General features: G+C 38.2%; 1 protein-coding gene across 3 annotated transcripts in view; it reads left to right on the plus strand.

Annotated features, from left to right (window-relative positions):
• Window positions 1–24,768, plus strand: part of LOC139722673 (1-phosphatidylinositol 4,5-bisphosphate phosphodiesterase gamma-1-like) — a 104,054-nt gene that overhangs the window by 33,818 nt on the left and 45,468 nt on the right. For all 3 annotated transcript variants that reach the window (XM_071633967.1, XM_071633966.1, XM_071633965.1), the window contains exons 3-6: window positions 6,618–6,767; window positions 20,187–20,280; window positions 21,055–21,102; window positions 21,680–21,761. In XM_071633967.1, coding sequence (XP_071490068.1) covers window positions 6,618–6,767; window positions 20,187–20,280; window positions 21,055–21,102; window positions 21,680–21,761 — 374 coding nt within the window. The remainder of the gene's footprint in view (window positions 1–6,617; window positions 6,768–20,186; window positions 20,281–21,054; window positions 21,103–21,679; window positions 21,762–24,768) is intronic.

Genomic DNA, 24,768 nt, shown 5'->3' on the forward strand with positions numbered 1-24,768 from the left:
CATAAGCATTTTAGTAACTGCATAAAGAATGTATCTAGCAATGCACGTTTTTAGCTTGAGCAGTGTACTTAACCAATAAGTCATATCAAACAAGTTGTCATAAACCCAATATTCTTTTAGCATGGACATTTTCAGAGTATTACAGTGTACAAAAGCTACATGTATGGTGTACAATATACAATGTGTATCTCTCCATTTCCTGTAAAAGCTACATACTGTGACTGCCCATTCATGTAATACCTACAGGATGTGTGAGTTATACCTGCCCTGGCCAGGTATGAATTTGGAAATGATAATTAATTTCTTGTGTAAATGTCAAAAATATCTGTAATCGAAAGAAGCGTGCCTTTACTATCGACAGAAACCGATAGTAAAGATGTCAAGCATACTTTGTCGTTATAGTGGGAACTACCAATTAAAGCCCTCGTTCAATATGGTCAGAGGACAAGAAGATTCAACTCGAGTAATGATTTGATAAGATAAGCATTGGCATTGTATCAACTAGTCTGCAGATAGCCCAGATGTTTGCTCAATTGACAGAAATTTTACATTATTTTCAATGCAGTTTCGTTGATACTGAAATACACAATAAATGCCTCGTTCAATCTGTTTTACCAGGAGCATCAGTCAAACCCTGTCGTGTATTGGAATGGCCTATTAAAGCAAGAAGATAGCCAATCGTGGCCCTCAGCCTTGCTGAAAAACCTGCTCAAGCGATGTGCCCCCTTCCAATCGAATCTTGTGAAGGGGACGCCCATTGTAATTAATTATATTGATTTATTCGTACAAATTATTTAAATGAATTGTATTAATAGGAATTGATGTACATGTGTCAAGAATTCAAACCAATTTCTGGAAAAAGAGTTGACCAACATTCCTTGTTCAATGATATGCCAATAAAAACAACAACAAGCCTGTGGATTTGTACCACTAGTCTTTAATCAGAGCTCACAAGTGATTAAATAGCTCTCCAGCCAAAATCATAGCCGATACTGACAGCAAGATGACCAAATTTTGATGGCTGTACTAAGAAGTGATTAATAGCATTGCTTGTTCAACAAAAAGACCAAAACATTTCAAAAAAGACAAGGAAAAAAAGGTAGTTTCTGTTAATACATAGTGGCTACACTTTGGGATTACTGCAATGACTTGTGTGAAGTATATAATATGGTGAGATAATGAGCTTTAATATAATATCGGTGATGAGTATCATTAAAACTTATGATGATGATTGCATATTATGCAAAGGTGATAACCAGCATTCTTTAAACATGACTCTGGTGCTACTTTACACCTGTTGGTTCCTTTGCACATTAACCCTCTGCATGTTAATGCCACATTAATTTCCTTCCATGTGTGAAATTGTACACAATTTGTACACATTTCACTTGTTGGCACAGAAAGTGTTAAAAAACTTGATAATACAACGCCTGCTTGAATTTCTATATGTCTGCAAATGGCTATTTGTGCATCAGCTATCTACTGTGTCTATCATGAGATTACCTTGTTAACTTGCAAACATGATTTGTGATCTTACGTGGGCAGTTCTGTATACAGTCGTGAAATATAGAGTGCATATCAACATTTTTGAAAGTCGGTACTTCCAAAAGCCCTCATTTATAAAACAGTACCTTGACAGTCAAATGATATACTGCTTTTTGTAGCTATACATGATAAATCACATAGATCGACCCACAGTGGTGCATTATCTTTCATTTAATAAGTGAGATATCATTTCCTGTATCTATCACAAATCAACACTTGTATTAAAGACGGCTTCGCAAATTTAAATTCGCCGTCAAAAACCACACGTAGTGAAAAAAATGAGGATGAAATATTTTCTTATGTAAAAGAAGCAGAAGATACGGATAGCCCATTGTGGATACAGTACACGTGTTTATGCATCTATAGTGCTTTTAAGTTTCAAAAGTTCACTAAGCAATATGTTGGCATGATGATAATTTTTGCCAACATCAGTTGACCTGTGACCTTTTGCTTCTGACCATCAGATCTAGTGCCTCAGTGTCGCATTTGAGCAAAATTTGCTGGAACTTAGGTCCTGAAGTCATCCTCGTGGAATCCAAGGGCCAATTAATTGTCAGGTGGTTGGAAATGTTGATATGTGACTGGCCATTCAATTGCTCACTTGCTTGGTACCCCATGCCAGAAAACGAAGTTTCAGCCATAACCTTCTCAAGTGGAGATGTCAGTTGAATAGTTCGTCAGACATTGTGCAATATCTATGTAGCAGTCAAGTCAGCTAAGAAGTACACTGTATGTATATTACAAAATCTAAAGACTTTTTTTATACAGTGCCAACAGGTCTCTGTTTGAATATTTGATGATAAACGTAACCGCAATTATATACCTTGCAAAAGAGGGAATGAATGAGACTGTGAATTTGTCCTTTAAAGGACAAGTTCACCTTCATAAACATAAGGATTTAGAAAATGCAACAATATTAGTAGAACACATCAGTGAAAGTTTGAGGAAAATTGGACAATCGATGCAAAAGTTATGAATTTTTTAAATTTTTGTGTTGGAACCGCTGGATGAGGAGACTACTACATCTTGTGAGTCATATGCGTACAACAGTATAAAGAAAATGTAAAAGAAAATTCAACATATTTTCACTTTTTTCGCATAATAAAAGAGCACTTGACTTGCCTCTTTCTAAAGGCAGGGGGAATAATATTACCCATAACATTTGTCGGTAACGAGTCAGGGGAATATGTACTTTTTCAAAAGATGGAATTTTGTGAAATTCTCTTTATATTTTCCTTATATTGTTGTACGCATGTGACATCTAAGTTATTTATACACTGCAGTAGTCTTCTGATCCAGCGGGTCCTGCACAAAAACTTCAAAAATTCATAACTTTTGAACGGATTGTCTGATTTTCCTCAAACTTTCAATGATGTGTTTTACTAATATTGCTACATTCTCTCAATCCTTATGTTTATGAAGGTGAACTTGTCCTTTAAATGTGCACAAAGCTTGTATGTGAGCCACAGTAGCCTATTATGAGATTCATTTTGGGAAAACTTCCTTCTGTACCAAAACTCAACAAGTCCTTCTTTCAGTGCGTTTCACCTCAGGAAGAGATATCGCCTCCTGGCAAATTGTGAGAGTCCATTCTTGACTGGATAATGTTTGTTGTGAAATGTGATAATGGATGATTACATCACTTGTACCAGCAATAGCCTACACACATTAGTCTTCGCATCAGCTTCAGTCTTGCTTTGCCAGTTAACACTTTTCTAAACAATCAAACAAAACAAATAACAGTCAAACCTGTCTACAGTGGCTACCAAAGGGAGATGCAAAGAGTGGCTATTATAGACGGGGTGGCCACAATAGACAGGTTCTCCAACATTTTGTGTGTATCACCCTATACCACTAGTATACATATACATACTTATATACTGTATAAACTGGGGTGGTATTCTGAGGTCGTAATTAAGTCTGTAATTAACTTCGTGATTAAGTCGTGAAGTTAATAGGCCCTTAATCATGGGCAAAATCGGTATTCTGAGGACATAATTAAGGTATGATTAAGTCCCCTGTAATTATCTTTGGTCCCTCCCATCTAATTGTTATTCCATCCAATCAGACGCTTTGTTAGAAGCCAAAATTATGATTACACGTGCAAATATGCCCTCAATACGCGCTCCTCCACGCCCCCTGTAACTACAACCCAAGAGCTCCGTGCGCACACTCCGGTATTTGATTACAACCACTCACCTACGCACGCGAAGATCTCAACCTCTTTGCTCACATAAAATGACAAAATTCCTCGAAGATCGGCTATGTTTCTTTTTTTTCTCTGAATTCTACGGATACCAAGATAACAACATTCAACCGCTCCTCTGTTACCGAAGACGGTAAGCATCGTTGTGGCAGAGAAAACACGATGTATTGCGTGATATCGGAGTAGTTAATGACACTCTTAGGTATCATTAAGTTTTCCATTAACTTTCATACTTAATTACACCCTCAGAATACCGATTCGTAATTAACTCTGTGATTAAGTCCTCTCAGAGGTGCACGCGCATTGATACGCGCAAACGCGTAGGTCCTTCCCGCCAAAACACTTGTTGCTATGGTAGTTAATGTACCCCCTACTTAATCATGCTCTCAGAATACCAATTCGGTAATTAAGTGCTAATCAGACACTTAATAAGCTCTCAGAATACGGCCCCTGTTATTTTGCGAGGGTTTAATTTTCGCGAATTTCGTGAATCACTGTTGGGCCGCAAATTTAACAACACATGAAAATGTTGCCATGCGCTAGGGTAATAGTACACTTACTATAGCCTTGGTTTCAATTTGCGTAAACGACATATTGCGAAAATGTCCGAGACCTCCTCATTCGCAAAAATATCTGTACACAAAGATAACAGCTTATACAGTAACAGTATGTGTACTTAATATGCACGTTTCGTGCATTGAGCAATACCTTGACTGATAGCGTCATTGCACACGAGCGTGCATACAGCGAGTAAGCTTTTTACGAGTGCATACTAATGCATTGTACCAAGGAGGTATACTCTCACACCTCCTTGATTGTACTATGCCTGAATGGTGGGAGAATGCAGCAGTGGTGATCTTTGAACCATTTACTGTGCAGAACTGGCACGACTGTGCAGAACTGGCACGGCTGCGAAGCAGAAAAATGCTCAGAATTACGGGTATTGAGTCCCCACTGGCTGCATTAGACAGGTGGCAGCTGTGCACAGGGTCTTTAACATGGCTTTTCGGGAGGGGGGGGGGAGGCTTTTCAGTGACCATATTCGACAGGTTGCCACTAAGGCAGGTTTGACTGTATGCCCACACAATTTCCAAAATTTGCTCTGTGATCAGTTGTCGGCACATTGAGAGGATAGCTATATAGACTGTAATGTAAAGCATTACGCTCTTTGATGTGTCTCAGTATTTTCCATCGAGAATGGGCCTCAGCTGTCCATTATCATAGAACAATGCAGAACAAAATTCCAGGAAGGTTCAATGTAATTATTGAACATTATACCAAAGACATAGTAAGAAGCTTTGGTGAGACTGCTAATTCTCAAATGGAATCTGAAACTGCATCTATAAGCATCTGCGCTTACAATTGTATAGTGTGTAGTTCTGTCAACAGCAAACTAGCTGCACTTGCAAACTTCATAGTGGAGACTGTGTTTGTGTCATCGTTACTGTGATCGTTTAGATTGCATCTTAGAAAATAACATTATAAGTCAAGTGCCTCTTGCAATTCCAATTCACTGGTTCCTTTCTGGTCAGAGAGAAGGGATACTCTTGAAGTGATTGATGTCAATCAGATTATTATGTGCAACCCATGGAAGGAGACTATTTACATCTAATCATCATGCCATCGTGTAACGGGGAAAACCCTCGCTCATCAACAGGCTATTAAATCACTTCATCTCGAAGATTTTTTTTTAAAGACACAAACTCAGGGCATTCAGACGCAAAAAATTTATACTAGAACAGTATAGCTATACCAAAAAGGTATAGCTAAACAATGAATTTATACGTCTGAACGCTGACTAACGAAATGACATATAACGAAAAGACATATAACGAAAAGACGTATAACGAAACGACGGTCAGAGCATCGTCTCGAACTAGAACTCGATAACGAATCAGCATTCCGTGTGCGTCTGAACGTATGGCGAACATAGAACAGTATAACTGGGCGGGGCTTAATGGGAGCGTGCATGAAAGGTGACCCCACAGCTGTCACTCATGGCTATACATTTATACGACGTTTCCCAGAACGTTCGAAATTAGTGTCTGAACGGTCTATCGGCTATACGATGATTCTTTATACGTCGTTTCACTATCAAGTTTTGGTATAAAATGGCATGCGTCTGAGTAGGGAGACTGATGTGTAATGAAAAGGAATCTCATGGAAAGATTAGGAAGAAAGCATACATTTCTGCATTGTATCACAAAACGGTGTTATTGTAAAGGGAAAAAAGAAATAAAGTGGAAATTTAATGCTTCACATTCCATAACCAGCACAGCATCAATTGGGACATCAGGATTTTTTGCCCAAGTTGTGGTGGAGAAAACAATTATGTTTTATGTGAGCACAGAGGCTTTGAATAATAGTGTATTGAGAGTTGAATCTCTTGTGTGTGAATGAATCCTTTCGTGCATATGATAATACTGTAAAATGAGGAACGTTCACATGCATTTCAATCTCGCGAATTTTGCGAGAGCCAAGATTCGCGAAATTAAAATGCACAGGAAAGTTCTTGCCTTTTCTATACGCATTGAATGCCAGCGGCAATTCGCGAAAATTTCATGCAGCGAAAAGGCCGTCAGCTCCAGTTCGCAAAAAAGGCGGTCAGCCCCAATTCGCGAAAATTTCATGCCGCGAACGTATCGTGTTTTACAGTAACCTGCCAAACTGCCTGCAGCTGTTATAATCAAGATCCCATAATGCTCTGTGTGATAAGGGTTCACCTCCCATAGCCCCAGGAGGAAGGGAAAGAAGTAGATCTGAATTTCTGTTGAAAATTTTCTTCATGTATTTTGCTGTATTGGTATGAAACTAATCAGTCTTTCTTTGTGTGTGTGTGTGTGTGTGTGCTTCATTTTAATTTCAGTTAATATCAGGGAAATCAAGGAGATCAGACCGGGCCAGAACTCCAAGGACTTTGAGAAGTGGCCCGAGGAGACGCGCAAATTTGCCAACACGATCTGCTTCGTAGTCTTCTATGGCCAGGAATTCAGACTCAAAACGTTGTCAGTGGCAGGTGAGTTCATGATTTAATTGAGAGTAGATGACAATGCACAGCAGTACTTGTTTAATGTGGTGCTTGCTTCTCTTAGCAAGAACGCATTCTGCTATCACAGGAATTTGTATTCCGTGATTTCTTCATGCTCTGTGTAATAACAACAATATTTTGGACATCATATATTTCACTGACAGCCGAGGCCATTGATTGAGTGTAGTAATCAGACAGCTCGTAAACCGCTGCCACGATGTACTAAAAGTCAACTACATATTGTTACGATCACACATCAATGTAGAAGCCTTTGGTCCAAAGGCCTGTTCGTCGTAGTATTTGCAAGCGGAGTGAGCAGAGGGTCGTCATGTAAGATGGAGTTGAATGGCCATGATGAGACTATTGGCTAGCCCCAGCTGTGCTGCCATCTTACTTTTGGTCTATTAACCCGTTGAGGACGGTTTGATTTTGCTACAACACGCAATTCCCATAGACACCTGCCCGAGTATACTCGGGACTCGTCCTCAACGGGTTAAAGGACATGCCAACAGTGTTGCCACCTTCCTGTTGGTCCGTCAGGGGTGGGTGCCATAAGCTGCAAGAAAGATCTTCCTTCTAAAAGCCCTTCAAGTCCAGAGTTTCATGCTCTGTCTACACAAATAATCCAGGGAGCTGTACATCTTTTGTCATTGTGATGATTTTGGAATTTTATTGTTGGCATAATGGCCGCAACCCAAAATTTGGGAATAATAGATATGTGTACTATGCTTGGATACATAATAATATGTTCATATTCTTTATGTGTGCTTGTGTTCACTATATGCATACCATGGCCGGCGCCACATTTTGAAAAGTGGGGGGGGGGGGGGTAGCCCACTTTATATCTCTGGTGCCACTTCCGGGTTTCATCAGCTGACGAGCAAAAAAAAAAAAAAAAGGCCTAACCCATGCTTCATCGGCTCGCAAATGTCAAAAGTGTAACCACATTCTATTTTTCTTTTCTGGTGCCGCTTCTGGGATGAAAAAAGTGGGGAGGGGCCCAAAATGGTTACACCCTATGTATTCCTATGTATTGCACCAAAAAAGGGGGGGGGGGGGGTTCCGAGCCCCCCCCCCCCCCCCCCAATTCGCTGCCCACCTGGGTACATCTGAAAACAAAGTCTAGCACAGACCTGCTAAAATAGAATTGCTTGTCAGCAAATGTACACCAAAACGTACACTCATCAGTAACTTTCAACTCCAGTTGAGATTCTTTGGCTGTGTGTGTGTTACAGATAAAGCTGTACACAATTTGTTGTGGGGATTTCTGAATGTATTTGATATTTGACTCCGATTTCTGAATATATCCGAGTCGGGCCAGCTTCCCACGCCACCTGGTCTTTAACAGACCAATAAGAAGATGGAAACACTGGTGGCAATCCTACGTAAGAGGACCATTAAGAGACCTGTTCCAATTCCCCGTCTTTAATACACCTTACCAAATTCTGCTGCCTTGCATATGGTGGCAAAAATCTATCAATCAGCAGAGCTCTACAAGACAAAGCATTTAAATGCATACATTTTGTTATGGTAGCACTGGATGAAGCTGGCAAATCCAGTGGATAAAGTGACTGAACTCATTAAGTATTCAGTAGAGTGGTCAAGCTTCGCCTGGCTCATGAATAATAATAATCAAATAATCACATTCACTGATCTCATCAGCAGGTCCCCCATGCTGTCAAGCTCAGCTTTGGCTCACATTGCTTGCAGTGTAAAGCTAGTTTGTAGCTTCACGTTGCGCATTAGAGCAGAATAAAGTCATTCATACTAACAGGCATGTAAGCTCGTAAGATATTATATGCAATGTTATGATCCTTGCCATTGAGTCACATCCATCTGACAGCAACAGAGTATTCATTACAGTCTAATATTTGGCTATAGTTATAAAAGTTTGTTATTGCAACAAAATGCAAAACACTGGTGAAATGGATATTTCCCCCATGTGTTAATTGAGGAACGTTCTGGTCACCTGGTCTATGCAAGTTTGTTCTTTGTTTGAACAAGGAATTCCAAATATTGTTATGTCGGGCAAGCTAATGCAGTCTGTCGTTTTGAAAACGAATGAAGTGCCTAACCATCTGGGATAAAACAAAGGTCATTTGTGCAAATGTGCACACGAGCTAATGTGAACTGGTTTATTGTGAGGCTCCGTCACACTAGGGCGAATGCCCAGCGAATGCCCAACAAATACCCAACGAATTCAAAAATTTGATGAGTTCGTCCATTGCTAATACGAGAATAGTTCTTAACATGTTTGATGTTCTTTGTATTCATTATCTATTCATAGGGATTTACAAAGATACACTGGAGCAGATTTGTTTTTAATTTTGAACGTGTCCAAAATCTCCAGCATATCTCTGTGAATCCCTGCGAATAGCTAATGAATGCAAAGAACATTAAACATGTCCTGAACTATTCTAGAATTAGCAATGGATGCGAACTATCTTCAAATTTTTGTATTCATTGGGGGCATTCGTTGGACATTTTCTCCAGTGTGATAGGGCCTTTAGGTAGTAAAATACACCTTGAGAGCCTTCAAAAAACACTAGGCCATTAGAATAACTGTAAAAGTTTGGCACACTGCCGAATTTTTCACATTCGTGCTTCTGTAGCTTCAGTGGCATGACGCTGACACATTCATCAGTATATTCACGTTGGTATGAATTTGTCATTAATTAAGTGAACAGAGAAAGGGAGTGTTCATGTATTCATGCATAGCTACCATGAACAATTGCATTCTGGGAGTAATGAAAGTTGATATGCAGTATCTTGCACAGGTAATGTAATGTTATAAAGGTACAGAGAACATTGTAATAGGGGACCAATAAACATGATTATCAATTGTCACGGTTATTCAGTGGTGCAGTCAAAAAGAAAAAAAAAAATGGGAAAAAACACAAAACAAACCTAAACTAGAAAAGCACTCTGAGAGCGCAGACCTCCGCCAAGTATGCAGCTCATTTTCACCACTGATCTTGTTCTTCCATAGAGATATTAGTGATTTCCACCCATACGTATTTATAGCATTGTGTGCTGGAAGTCGCCCGATTTCCCAATGAAGCCTTTGTTACGTCATAAACCATCAGCTGCACGGCGCACCTCGCCCTAGCAGAAAGTGGAGCGCACACTCTAGTGCGCACATGCAAACCTCAAATATGCGCAGCCTGAACTCCCAAGTGCATTGACCCTACCTGCCAAAATATCAAAAATCCTTCATAAATTCCCCCAAAATTCTCGGATCACTACCAACATTGAATCATCTGTTACTTGCATCACATTAAACCTTCCCTGCAAGTTTCATCCAAATCCGTTAACTACTTTTTGACTTATTTTGCATACGGACAAACTAACTAACTAACTAACAAACCAACGGTAATGAAAACATAACCTCCTCCCTTGGCGGAGGTAACAAAACAGAACATCCCTTCCCCCTTCCGTGATCTTATAAAGTTGTCAAACCTAGCTTTCACACCCACAGAAAGCGCTTAATTTGAAACACGATTGTAATGATGCGTCACTAGAATCATGTTTCAAATTAAGCATTCTTGCCGTGTGAATGCAAACTGGAATCGTGGAGGGTGATATGAATCGTAATTCCAGTCGTGTTTGAAATGACGATCTGGAGGTGTTTTTTGATCACGTTTCTTCAGAACGACCATGTGAACGTAATTGAACTCCGATCATTTTTTTTTGGGGGGGGGGGCGGAGATTACAGTGACCTTCCAATCACTCTTGCAGAAAGACAGTTTAAGAGTGATTGATAGGAACATGGAAAGAAGTCAAACTTCCCTTCCTCACTCTGAAATTAAAGGACAAGTTCACCTTCATAAACATAAGGATTGAGAGAATGTAGCAATATTAGTAGAACACATCATTGAAAGTTTGAGGAAAATTGGACAATCCGTTCAAAAGTTATGAATTTTTGAAGTTATTGTGCAGTAACCGCTGGATGAGAAGACTACTGCAGTGTGTGAATAACTTAGATGTCACATGCGTACAACAATATAAGGAAAATATAAAGAGAATTTCACAAAATTTCATCTTTTGCAAAAAGTACACATTCCCCCGACTCGTTACCGACAAATGTTATGGGTAATATTATTCCCCCTGCCTTTACAAAGAGTCAAGTCAAGTGCTCTTTTATTATGCAAAAAAAGTGAAAATATGTTGAATTTTCTTTACATTTTCTTTATACTGTTGTACGCATATGACTCACAAGCTGTAGTAGTCTCCTCATCCAGTGGTTCCAACACAAAAATTTAAAAAATTCATAACTTTTGCATCGATTGTCTAATTTTCCTCAAACTTTCACTGATGTGTTCTACTAATATTGTTGCATTCTCTCAATCCTTATGTTTATGAAGGTGAACTTGTCCTTTAAAAACCGCAGAATCCGTGAAGCGTTCCTCAGTCGTGTGAATGAATGATGATCGAATCGTAAATGCAATCATGTTTGTTATTCAGCATTCAAATTAAGCACTCTTGGTATGTGTAAAAGCACAGAAAGTTTCTGCAGTGGTAGAAAGGCCATAAAAGCTCCCAGACCAGTTGAAATATATGATAAGGCTAATGCATGCTGTTTGAAGCAATAGCAGCAGCATCTACCTTCTCATGGAAGGAGTAGTCATAAATCTGATCTGACAGTATCCAATGGTGTGAAACCAGTTCATCAGTTCTGATAAAGAGTAGTTTTGAGACACTTAAGAGGGTATGTTCCCCATTAATATCGCTGGGTGGAAGTACATGTAGTCTCAGATGGCTGTACGAACAAGTAACGCTCAATATATGTGCAAAGCTTCAGAGGGGTTGTGACCGTCTTGATGAGTGCTGATTATGCATTTTTCAACATTTCCAGTAGATGTAACAGATACGATCATCACATTCTGCCATTCGCAATGGAAATGAAACATTTCGACAAGTTGTGTCAATTACGTGAGTGGATATTTCATAGACATATTCACAGTCTTTCACATTTGAAGGCAACTGAATTTGAAAGTGTACTATGTGAGCTGTTAGGGAATTTTGCAAGTTTTCACTGTCACCTAATTTAAAGCTAAAACATAGTTCTCAGATGCACTTAAAAATTCATCTTCCACCATTTGGAATTTGCTTGCAGTGCATCAAAAGGGTCTACCAAGAAACTTACCTGGCTGATGTGATTAGCCAGAATGATGAGTTGTTTTGGAGTATTTTGAGATCGAAAGTGTAGAATAATTTTGAGCCGTAGTACACAATTTTTATTCCAGAATGGCCCTCGCTGTTCAGCATTTTGTGACTGTAAAATGTTTAATATGTGATGATCGATCGTGCCCTTGCAATCATATTTTCCAACAAGCTGCATGACTCTACATCCAGTTTTGAGTTTAAATATATATATTCAAATTCATGGTCATAACAAGAGTCTGGTATCTTCCGAGAAGCTGATTTTCAGCAAGGTTACGTAAAAATATTCCCATATAACTGTCAGAAGATATGAAAATAAAGTAACTGCAGAGATATTTGGCACATTATGAAAGCCTTGCAGATTTGCTGCATATGCAGATTTCCTGCTCTGGGCATTTCTAGATTTTCAAGACCACGTTTTCCAGTTGATAGTTTTTTCACTGCATTTCACTGAGAGAAAAAAACAATAACAACAACACCTGACAGAAATAGTCATAAAGCCAAGGACAAGATAAACACAGAGTTTCATACCCCTTTTATACTTGGCGTTAGCTCGCTTCAGGTGTGGACATTGAGCGAGCTAGCTCTCAGTATAAAAGGTCGAAAAATAGTTAGTCTGAGCTAAAGTAAGTCCACTCTAGGGGGGTGGATCAGGTCAGTTTCAGGTCCGAGCTAACTTCAGTATAAAAGGTACGCGAGTTTAGCTCGGGCTAAATCCACTGACCTGTGACCGAAAATCGTGTATGGTGCTTCCGGGTTGCCATTACGTAGTACATCTACTGCTGTGCTGTTGCCACCGGCGCGCTGTGTCTTACGCATCGCATGGTAGTACAGTGTAATAGTATTTTATACACTGCTGTCACTGTTAGCTGTTCGGTATTTAAAACTCTCAGTGAACTCTTTGAACTAGCAAACGGCATGATTAAATCTTGAGTAAAATAAAATAGACTGGCGCAGTGCGCACACTATAGGATGCCGATGACTGGTTGAATTTCGCGAGTAACGTATAACAGCGGAACTGAATTCGTACTCGTAAGTAAGCATGATATGTCACTGAATTTTCGCGCTTGCGGGAAGGACAGCAGGCTAGGGGGGGGGGGAGGGCGATAGGTCTGGTCTCACACGTAACCTTGGGTGGTTGAGAATGGCAGTATAAAAACAACTTAGCCCGAGCTAAAGTTAGCTCGCTTCAGAAGCGAGCTAAAAGTCGTGGGCAGTATAAAAGGGGTATCAGAGAAAATCAGTCATGCAGTTTAGATTCAGTCAAGTGTTCCTAGAATAATTCCAAGATCATTTGAATAAAGCAGACATTCACAGTACTTGTGCAAGATACAGTGTCCTTGTACATGCACTTAAAACATGATTTTAGAAGACATGTGCACGATCACGTTTGAGTGCTATGCATGTATACTTACACTCCTATGTAAACGTATCAGGAATACAGTTAGTATTTTCACATGCTTTTAAATTCGGGGGAAAGGACCAGTTATACTCGTGAAATTTGTGAGAATAAAACCTCATAAAATGTATGGTGTATACAGTATGCCTTTCAGCAGAATGGGCCAATTCAGAACACATCATGACAAAAAGCTTTATGAAAATTTACTTTCAATGTATTTTTAGGCTTGAAGATTTGCACACTGTGTGCAAGGAATGACATGTTTTGTTTTTGCAGCAAACATCATATTACTTTAATAATTTTGCCAGATCATGCTATTTTGTAGCTTTTTTTCCCTTTGCTTTGCTGTCAGTATGTCTATCAGGAAACTTGGTGGAGGGTGACATTTCCTCGTATAACAACAATACAGCCAGAACTGGAGCAGAACTCTTAATGCATGCCAGAACAAATTTACAAAAATCATGCAGATACAATCACATTTAGAGTTATATAGACACACACAGAATGTTGACAATACGTTCTGATGACCTGGAAAACGTATCATCAATGTCTGAAATCAAAGCTGTGAAAAAACAAGGAGAAGTGTTTATATAAGTCTGTTTTTTCTTCCATATTTGAGAAAGCCACTTTTTGTTGAGGTTGGGAGTATGTGCGTTTGCACAAGAAGGGGAAATCATGCAAGGTATTATAGCATGTGACCCAATCAGAGTTACCGTCCCACAATTTTATGATGCCCAGGGGAGGCATCAGCCCTCAATCCATACTTGAATCAATAGCTATGTTCACACAATAGTTCCGTTCAGACGACAAGCTCTAACCTCGAGGTTACTGTAAAAGTGGAAATTTTCGCGGTGTTGAAATTTTCACGCATTTTGCGCAACCTGAAACTAGCGCGAAAATAAAAGCACGCGAATATTTTTGTTTGCCATAATGTTCCAGTAGTCGATGTCTTGATTCTGCAGAGTTAAAAACACGCGAAACTCTTCTCAGCTCGTCCAGCGCGAAAAATTAGTCACGCAAAAATATCCACTTTTACAGTAAGCTCTTAACTACGAGCAAGCTCTTAACTACGAGTGCGTCTACACGGTTCCTATCGAGCTTAACCTCGAGGTTAAGGCTTATTGTCTGAACGTAACTAATGTTTTTAACCTTAAAGATTAGCTCAACGTTTTAAGCTTTGATGATTAGGTCATAGTTTAGTACTGTACAGATGCACTGCCTGTAGAAACTGTAGAAATCTTGAAAATTAGTCAATGGTAAGAACCACAATATACAAGCACCTTCGAGTTTATGCTCTATCTACAGTGTATGAGCCACAGGGGATCTCCACTCACAGTTAAGCATCAAGTGGGCACAATGATCTAGAGACTCAAAAGTTAGCATGACCTCTCCATGAACCCCATTCCCCTTTATAGCTTCCGGGTCAACTTCCAGTGCAGTGTGGTACACTAGTACTAGTAGTGTATACATCGTCTCACATTATTGGGTTTACTGCTAGCATGGCCAGTATTTCTTTCTTCTGGTTCTTTGGTTTAATCATAGAGTGGGTATGATCTCCTTGAAAGTTTAAAGATTAGGTGGCATGTCAATGTGAGAATGTAGTTTAAAGGAATCGTACAGTTTTGGTTGAGACCTAATTTCAGGTTCCTAACATTTTTGGGTGAGATAATAAGAAACCTTTTATGAAATATGAAAGAGCATGTAATTCTATGAGGAATTCAATGTTTATTTGATGAAAATTGGTTTTGAAATGGCTGAGATATCCAAACAAGAGCAATTCTAATAAAGTGTGGGACCCACACTTTATTAATATCGTTTTGTTTTACTTTGTTTTTGGATGTTTCAGTAATTCCAAACCTGATTTTCATCAAATAAACTTTGAATTCCTCGTAAAATGGTGTGCTCTGTACTATATTATAGCGTAAGTGTTTTCTTGGTATCTCGCAAAAAGTTAAAAGCCCAATTCTCATCTCCACCAATACTGTACCATCCCTTTAAAACTTCAAGCTAATCATCAAAGTTTGAAACTTCAAAGATTACAAGCATTACATGATCTTAACTAGTACTGAAGTATAGGGCAATTCCACGATAAAGTGGACATGACCATCAACTTTTCAAAATAGTCAAATCTCATTCATTTTGGTATCAAATGAAAGCTTAAGGACTGAATTTTTCATATTTGACCATCTTGTTAAAAAATTGCATCATTAACTTTGCTAAATATGTGCATAAAACCAGCATAATTAAATTTGACATAATTATCTGAAAAATGTAATGAAGTTAAATGAATGTAGCATGAGAAAATGAAAAAGGAGGTAAAAACTTTGCCTTTGTTTTCAGAGTTTAAGGGTTGAACATCATTACCAAATCATCAAAGTGCAAGATTTCCTATGTGTTAAGCTTCAGCGAACATCGCAAATACGATCATCAATAATGTCACGGTGTTACGGTAAAAACTGATGTTTTTAGTATTGTTTGAAAATTACAAACACAAAAGGGTTTATTTTGATAGCCCAAATCATGACCACATGTAGCTACCATATTACAAGTGCTAAAATGATAGTAACTCATTTTGTTAATTAATTAAAGCTGATTAAAATGTGTCACGGTGTTACAGTAACTGTAACACCATGACTATAACACCGTGACTTGCATTGCAATAACACAGGACACATACCGGATTACACATGATAATTAACTGTTGAAGTGACCATCTGATTTCTCTGTCACATTTACTCAAAAGATAGAGGTTTTTCAAGGATTGTTCATAACTGATGGGTCAAACTATATCCACAAAGATTATCCCTTGTACATGTACTTGTTGCCAGCATCATGCAACTCTAACCCTTTCTGTGCCAAAAATCGAGAACTGTGTTTACAATGCAGTGGGGTTTGATATGCCAATCAACACTCAGAGCACATGGTGGGTTTAAATGGAAGCAGTCCACTCACAGTGTGCCACCTACCAGATTCACAACTATCCAAAGCAAACATTTCTGAAGGTTTTGAACTTTTAATTATATGGTAAAGGCAACAGTTTCAGTTGAGTTGATACCCTTTGTTTAATATTTTTATCATAATTGACTATTTTATCACATGGTTTGACTCTTCTTGTGTAGACTCAGATGTGTTCCTACATGATAAACAGTCTGAAATCTTGCTGCAGCTTCTCTGGTATCCTAAAGAATTACTTAGGGCATACTGACGCTAGATCGATGAGTCCACCAAAAGTTAATCTCACTGGAATACTACTTTCCTGTGCATGGTGCTGTGCACAATCTTACAAGTTTCACCATTAAAAGAGCCACACTCACTAGGATTTATGTGTATGAATGAGAATTTGCATTGTAATCATTTTTATGTACATGTTCATTTTCCAGTACATCTTTGAAAAAGAAGAATAATCATGGTACATTTTGTACCACACAAATTGCTTGAATGATTCTTTTTATTGCTACTGAAATTGCTAAGTGGGTTCACCTGGCTTTGCGACCAAAGGTATTAAAATCAAAGTTTCAAATTTGTATGTCATCTTTAAATATACAAATTGGACTTTTAAAGAGTAGTTGTAAACCCTAAAAGTTCACTCAGAAATATTCAACAAGCTTTCAATGATGATAGAGTGAATTATGTCTCAAAACATAAAGTATATTTTACTGAAAGAGCAGTGTTCCTAACTGTAACGTGTACAAACGTATATGACATGTCACGGTGTTACAGTGCAAAGTTTTTCTTTACTTTGTTGTTTTTGTTAATCTGTTATGATTTCAATAATTTCCTGTTTTATCTGGAAGTGTTGTACTGTGATGTCAAACATTCATCATGAATCATCATTTCATTCTACCTAATGGAGAAACACTATGAGCTGAAAGTAAGACAACAGGATTCTCCATAGGTTTTCTACACACATTTCAGAGGTCACGGTGTTACAGTCACGGTGTTACGGTGCACTTATTTAAAATCTATGTCATAGTTTTCCTGTCAATTGATTCTTTAATCAAATTTTACTTCATTATTATCATTGAGTCTCTAGTACATCCAATGAACACATCCACTTATCAAAATGTTCATCGTAACTTCACAGAGTTTTGTCAGTAAACAAAGTGCACAAAAACCCATGTCCATTTTGCGTCACGGTGTTACAGTGGTAATTAATCGTGCATAACTCATTTACCACAGCAGTTTTTCTTCCTTTCTTTTGTTTTCAAAATTGCTTATGACGATATGCATAGATACACGATAAAAAAATTTTCTCAAGTGTTACATTTTGATTATTATTTACATTTGATCAGTGAAATTATTCTCAAAAGTGTCACGGTGTTATCGTGGAATTGCCCTATATCACTCTTGATGCCTGAACTGTTTCCATTCTCAACATCTTGTTGTTATTACATTGTACCTCCGCCAAGGGCAAGGAGGATATTATGCTTTTGTCAGTTTTTGCTTTGTCTGTTTGCAAAATAACTCAAAAAGTTGTGGACAGATTTGGATGAAACTTTAACTGTAAAAATCTACCATGACACAAGGAACATGATTAGATTTTGGTAGTGATTCAGGAATTTTTACAAATTTTTGAGGGATTTGAACAATTTTGGCAGATAGGGTCAATGAACGCAGGAGTTCAAGCTGTGCATATGTGCATTAAAAAAAAAAAAATTAAAGCACATGCTGTGATCGGGCATGCAAAGCACCATGCAGTTGGAAGTAGATGACGTAAATGAAAGTCTTCTATATTGGGAAATTGAGCAATTTTTTTTTGGATGATTTAAAATGAATCGAATTGAATTTTTTCGGCATGCGTGTATGGGTAAAAATGAGCTGCTTGGCGGAGGTCTGCACTCTCCAAGTGCTTTTCTAGTTTTGTAATATTCTGTGGCTTGGCAAGAATTCTTCTCCCAAGTTTATCCTGATGCTGATCAAGCAGCTCTTGTTTCTCAGAAAATCATCAAGTTGCAGGCAATCAAAACTGTAAGTCGGTACACATATTGGGAAGATCGGGAAGTCGGTTTCCGCCGTATACTAGTGAAGCGACTGCAGCACGGCGGATTCATTTTGTAGTGGGTAAACAAATGGCCTGACAAGCTTGGGGGAATCATAAGTCTGGTGTATCAACCAGTATGGCAGCGGATAAGGGCCTTCTTACCTCTCCCTGATGAGCACACTCCCTCCACAGTTTTAGGGATGTTTGCTTATCATTTCTTCTCTTTCTCTCCCGGTGCTATTTTCATTTCCGCGAGATGACAGCCAGGGAAGACGCTCAAATCAAATTGGTGACCAATTAACCAAGATTTTGATCTGCCTAGCAATCAACTCTATCCATCTCCTACCCCCCACCCCACCCCCCCCCCCCCCCTTGATCTCTTTCCATCTCTTTCTTGGTATAATATATTTGCTGAAGGCCCAGGAGAACATGGTGTGTGAGAGAAACAGATTTTAATTGAGTGGGTGGTTTGTGTTTGCTGGTGTGTCAGTTTGTCGGTGTGCCTGCGTGTAGATCTGTGTTTGTCTGTGTCTGTGCGTGTGTGTCTGTGTGTCTGTGTATTGGTGTGCAAGCGCTAGTTCAGAGGAATAGGGAACACTACCGAGAAAGTGACATTGAGTGAAACACTGTATCACGGGTGAAATTATCATTTTCAGGGAAATATAGATATGAAATACTGCAGAAAAAAAAAGAGTGATATTGGTTGATACACTGTGTTGAAAATGAAAGCATCACTGTACAAATTTACAAAGAGGAATTGGCAGAAATACTCAACCAGGGGAAAAAGAAAACCACAGTTGATTGAAAATTGTGGTAGAAACCACTGTTAGGTGTGTTATTCTTGTACTGGGAGAAAGCAGCAAAACCTGTGCTAAGCTCTGAAAAAAAAACCAAAACAAAACAAACCAATAAACAAACAGAGAAATGACACACCAAAAACGACAGTTTGGAAAATTTTCTGGTTTATGGTATGACTTCATGGAAAAGCACCAGATGATGTAAGATGATGATGTCCTTATCTCATTACTCACAATCTTGTGTGCTCATTTAAATAAATGTCTTTAAAACTCATGTCTTTGGTTGGTTGATGATTTAAAATGTATCTGTACAAAAAAAATTTATATTTTTTTTGACGTTGTAGTTTTTTGTATCATTGGTAATATCCCTGAGAAATCTGAGCGTGAGGTTACTCTTGTACAGAGATATTGAATTAAAAATACATGTATCTGTCCCCAAATGCCTAAAATTACAGGCGCCTTGATCTAAAACTAGTCGTCTTGCATCATTGATTGCATTCGATAGTGTAGTTCGATAACTTTCTGTGCAAATTTTGAGGTTCAGTATCACTTTTCAAACTTGCAGACACACTGATGTACCTGTAGATGTATCAATATTAGTGAGGCGATACCAATAGAAAGTATTCAATACAGTTGTTTGCAGACAGAGGCAAGGATTCCAGCTGCTGCTACCCAGATGTCCGACCAAGAGAATTATCGCATTTTGTTTTTATCTTGAATGATATATCTTCTTTTGAGAAGGAAAAAACGAAACAAAAACAATGATACAAAATTAAGTGTTACATGTACTGTATATGCCAAATAATTTGCGAGGTTTTTATTTTCAGTCAGGTGCTATTCGCGAAAATAAGAAATACGCGAAAATATTGACTCTGATCAAGCTACGAATGTGACGTACGCGTATACATTTCTCCATTCGGTACAAGACTCCACGATAGCAAATTTAACCATTCCCAAAATCGTCAGGAAATTCCGATTTGCGAAAAATTTAGACTTGCTAAGTATATGTCATATTTAGTAATTGACTGCATGTGTCACATGTTTGTGTCTCTCTTCTGTCCATGCAGCGGTCAATGCGGACGAATACCACAAGTGGATTGTGGGATTGCAGTGGCTGGTCAGTAGCACAGAGAAGGCTAGCTATCCTCTCAGAGTCAAAAGGTCAGTACAAATTTAGGCTGTGGTACTAAGAGATGAATATTCATCAAATTTGTTTAATGTTTTCATCATTTTATAGACGATGTAGATTTTAGTATGACTGTGTCATTTCAAATGACCAACTGAATTTATACACAGCCTTGTTAGTAACACTAAACAGTAATGTATGCCAGAGGACCTGATTAACATCTTTCTAAATTAATGCAAATTCCATAAATTTGACTTGATTTAATTTGACATGATAATAATTGTGTCTTCAAGTGATTCATTGCATTATATAATCTTTCAAAAGCACCTATGCATGATATCTTCCCTAGTGACCACAGAAATTGATCCGAACTCGAGTCTAAACTGTAAACTTTCCGTGTAGTGACTTTTAAAAAAGTCAAATCTTTTTGCTATAACACGGTGCGAGATTTGCGAGGCATCATTTATGAATCCATCTGAAACGTACTTTGTAATCGAAGACAGTGGTGCAGCGGTGTATCGCTGGAAGCCATGTGTTTGTGTTTGCTCTGCATATGTTTTTAATGACTTTTCTATGTATTGAGGGGGCTCTAATGACGCGTAGGTGTGAACCTCAATGTACATAGCCTTGTTTTGGACGCTCCTCATCCTCATCCTTAAAGAGAAACAATTTGACTGTGTATGAACTGTCCTGACAAAATATGTATTCTTCATTTAGTTGTCTCTTTTTTTCTCTCTCTCTTCCCTGATCAGCTGTGCTTTTGACCTCCATATCAAATTTTGTTTGTGTGGTTTTTTTCTTTGCTGCAGATGGCTGAGGAGGGAGTTCTCTGCAATGGGGAAAAACAGGATGGACACGTAGGAGGCCTTATAACTTTCCATGGCGTAGATACAAGAGTTAACAAAGATCTTACATCTGTTCATTATGTGATATGATATTTGATGTATTTCATCGCCAGTATAAGTTAGCAAAGATTTGACATCTGTTGAACTGAAGTATGATATTTGACATGTCTTATCGCCTTTCTGAAAGCACTTTTCTGGCATAATGAAAGAGCACTCGACTAACCGCTTTCAGAAAGCAGGGGGAATTATTACTACCCTTAACGTATGTCATTATCAAGTTGATGGAAAGTTGATGGAAAGTGTAATTTTCATGAAAAATGAACTGTTGTGGAATTCTCTTTATATTGTCTTTATACTGTTGTCCACACATGACGTCATAACCTCTAGTAGTCTCCTAATCCAGTGGTTCCAACACCGAAACTTTAAAAATTCATAAATTTTGCATCGATTGTCAAATTTTCCGCAAACTTTCACTGATGTGTTTTACTAGTGTTGCTGCTTTCTCTCAATCCACATTGCTCTTTGGATTTTGGTTTCCTTTAAAGAGAACAGAGTCCTACACATATACTTTTTCTTCTCCTCCTTCTAGGGTCTCTCTTAGGGACATGAAGTCATTCCTTCCCAGGCTCAACCTGAAGATGAACACAAAAGAACTCCGAGAAGTTTTCACCGTGAGTAAAGAGAATATATTCCATTGTCGAGTTTTGAGCCAGTTCTGTTCTTGAAAATGGGGTGGCCGGATTTACATACCTAACTCGCCTTCAACACCTTCTTGCCATCGCGCCCGATTTGGGGCATCTTCCTTCTTCAAGCAAACTTTGCTGAGCTCTTCCTCCACCTGTTCTCACTTTCATGGCTGATTTACTTTTATAAGGGATGGTATAATATCGGTAGAGATGAGGATTGGGCTTTTAACTTTTTGAGAGATACCAAGAAACCACTTATGAAATAGTACAAAGCATACCATTCTAAGAGGAATTCAAATTTCATTTGAGGAAAATTGGTTTTGGAATGGCTGAGACATGCAAAAACAAAGTAAAGCAAAGCGATTTTAATAACAGGTGGGTCCCAGCTTTTATTATGATTGCTCTGTTTTGGATATCTCAGCCATTTCAAGACCAATTTTCATCAAATAAATGTTTATTTCCTCTTGGAATTGCGTGTTCTTTCAGATTTCATTAAAGGTTTCTCATTATCTCACCAAAAATGTTAGAAACATGAAGCTAGGTCTCAACCAAAACTATACGATCCCTTTAAACTCTAGCACCCCAGCTCTTTCCTCAGAACATGATCATCATCAGTAAAGAGATTAAAAAATGATATATAAAAGTAAAGAAATGAAAGATGGCTGACAGAGAGCCTGCAGGTGTTCTATAGTCATGGCCTCCTTTTTGTGCCAGTAAACCCTAGTGTCTACCAAAGCACAAATTGGGATGACAACGAGTATGGTGAATACAAATGGCAAGGAGTTCATTATCAGCTTGAACTTCCTCAGCATAATGGCCCAAGTTCATGAAGATGGTTTAGATTTAGACCATGGTTTATGCAAATTTCTTCTGCGTAGTTACAGTTGACAGATTGCATATGCCAACAGACGTCCAGTATCAAACGCGTGTCGATACGTGCATGTGAAAGCTACGACAATTTCCTGCTTATTTTAGACTATGGTTTAAATTTAAACCACCTTTTTTAATTCAGGCCATTAATTACGTCAATTCCAATTGACAGATTGCGTATACCAACAGACGTCCAGTAACAAACGCGTGTCGATACATGCATGTGAAAGCTACAATTTCATGCTTATTTTAGACCATGGTTTAAATTTAAACCACCTTTGTGAATTTGGGCCATTATGTTTGTATTGTATGAAAGAGTTTGCTGAGCCAGAACTGAAAGTGGTCGTATTTTTAAAGGCGTCCTTTTTCACATCCGATATAAAACTTGTGCACTTCATGATGTTCAGTTTGGTAATAACCATCTATATGAATGGACTCTACATTTTATCTCATCATTAGCGATCCACAAAAAGCTATGCCTGTCCAATTAAGCAAAATGAGTCGGCTCTAAATGGAATAAATGGTCAAGATTTAAATGGCAAATGAAAGATCGAATTTTAAAAAAAGCATAATAAAGGTAAATGATTTATGTTCAGTCATCCACCCCCATTAAAAAAGAAAAGAAAAAAAGCTTTCTGCGATTTATGGCTTCATGGACTTGCATTGATTTCACCTTATCTCCAATGACAATGAACAAGTAAATCCTAGATGATGCCAGACAAAACATATTATTTGAGCATGAAAGTGAAACCACACTCCATATGCAAGCTTAGTTTAGTACAGTAGGTTTAAACAAACCAATGGGAATACTTCACTGAAATCACACTTGCATGTAAAAGGCAAGTTTCATGGCTGTCGACAGGACAGTGATAATGTTCACGATCACATGCATGCAAAAGAATGTCGTAATTGATTTCAGTGCCTCAAAAGTCCCCCATTTATCTGCACAGAAAAAAAGCTTACATACTTGATTTCCTTCTGAACAATGAAATCAGAAAGAGTATTTTGTGTCCTTCATATCGAATTATTGTTGAATTTTGATCGTGCAGAAGCGGAAATTTTCGCACAGTTCATTCTTCACGCTCAGCCAGATAGAAACTTAAGACGAATATCGTGCAATTTTAATTTTTGCGGACGGTAACGATAAATTAGTGAGCTCTTCCAACAGCTAATAGCTACCACAGCATTAAAACTTCTCGGCAGCAAATGCTATGATCATAAAAGATAGCTAAGTCCACAATGAATGCAACAGTACTAGCAAGTGTGATGAAATTTACAAGTTACAAAAAAGTATAAAACATTAAGCATAAAATTTGTGAGTTTTTATTTTTATGCACATTGGATGTGTGCTTGTAGAAAATGTGCCATTGTTAAACTCCATAACTTTGTTTCCAACAAAAGTTAAACTTACTGTAGTGTGGATTTTTTTTCCTTTGAAGGGCGATTTCCCCCTTTAAGGAAAGGTACTTTCCCTGAAAGCAATTTGCCCCAAAAGTGAGATTGAATTCGAGCGAATGGTCAGAACATCCCCATTTGAATAGTGATGGAGCAACTTACAATGTACGTGGTGTCCAGTAGGTGTCCATCTTTATTTGGTTGCCATGGTCTGTTGTCATGGTGATGTATCACCTTACAAAGGAATCTTTGCCACATAAGAAAGAGAGCTCAGTGAATTTGACCATGATGTCATTTAGCACTGCCATTAAATTTTACTGATTGTCAGAAAAGGAATGTAAGAAACAAGAGTCCTACAAGATATATTTCGTGGGGAAAAGATGCAGATTTCATGACATTAAACGTAATTTAATGGCATTAAAAAACTCAAAATGGTTGTATCTATAGTTTTCCCAGAACAAAAAAGAAGGTATATTTTAATGGTAATGAAAGGGATTTAATCAGTGATCTCTTTCATTATCAACAAAATATGCCTATTTTTTAGGAACATTTTTTTATTTTTTTATTCAACGATTGTTTGTTCCGCTTGATAGAAATAATTCATTGATGTTTTATCGATTAGAAAGACTTCCTAGTAGGGATAACTGCCAGGTAACCCAGACCCATGTAATATCAATGAAGTGAAAGCGTGCTTTGAAAAGATCGTGATGTGGGTATTGTATTGATG

The sequence above is a fragment of the Diadema antillarum genome, unplaced genomic scaffold, assembly GCF_040938485.1.
Source record: "Diadema antillarum isolate AM-2024a unplaced genomic scaffold, OU_Dant_1.0 scf00000169, whole genome shotgun sequence".
Lineage (NCBI taxonomy): Eukaryota > Metazoa > Echinodermata > Echinoidea > Diadematoida > Diadematidae > Diadema > Diadema antillarum.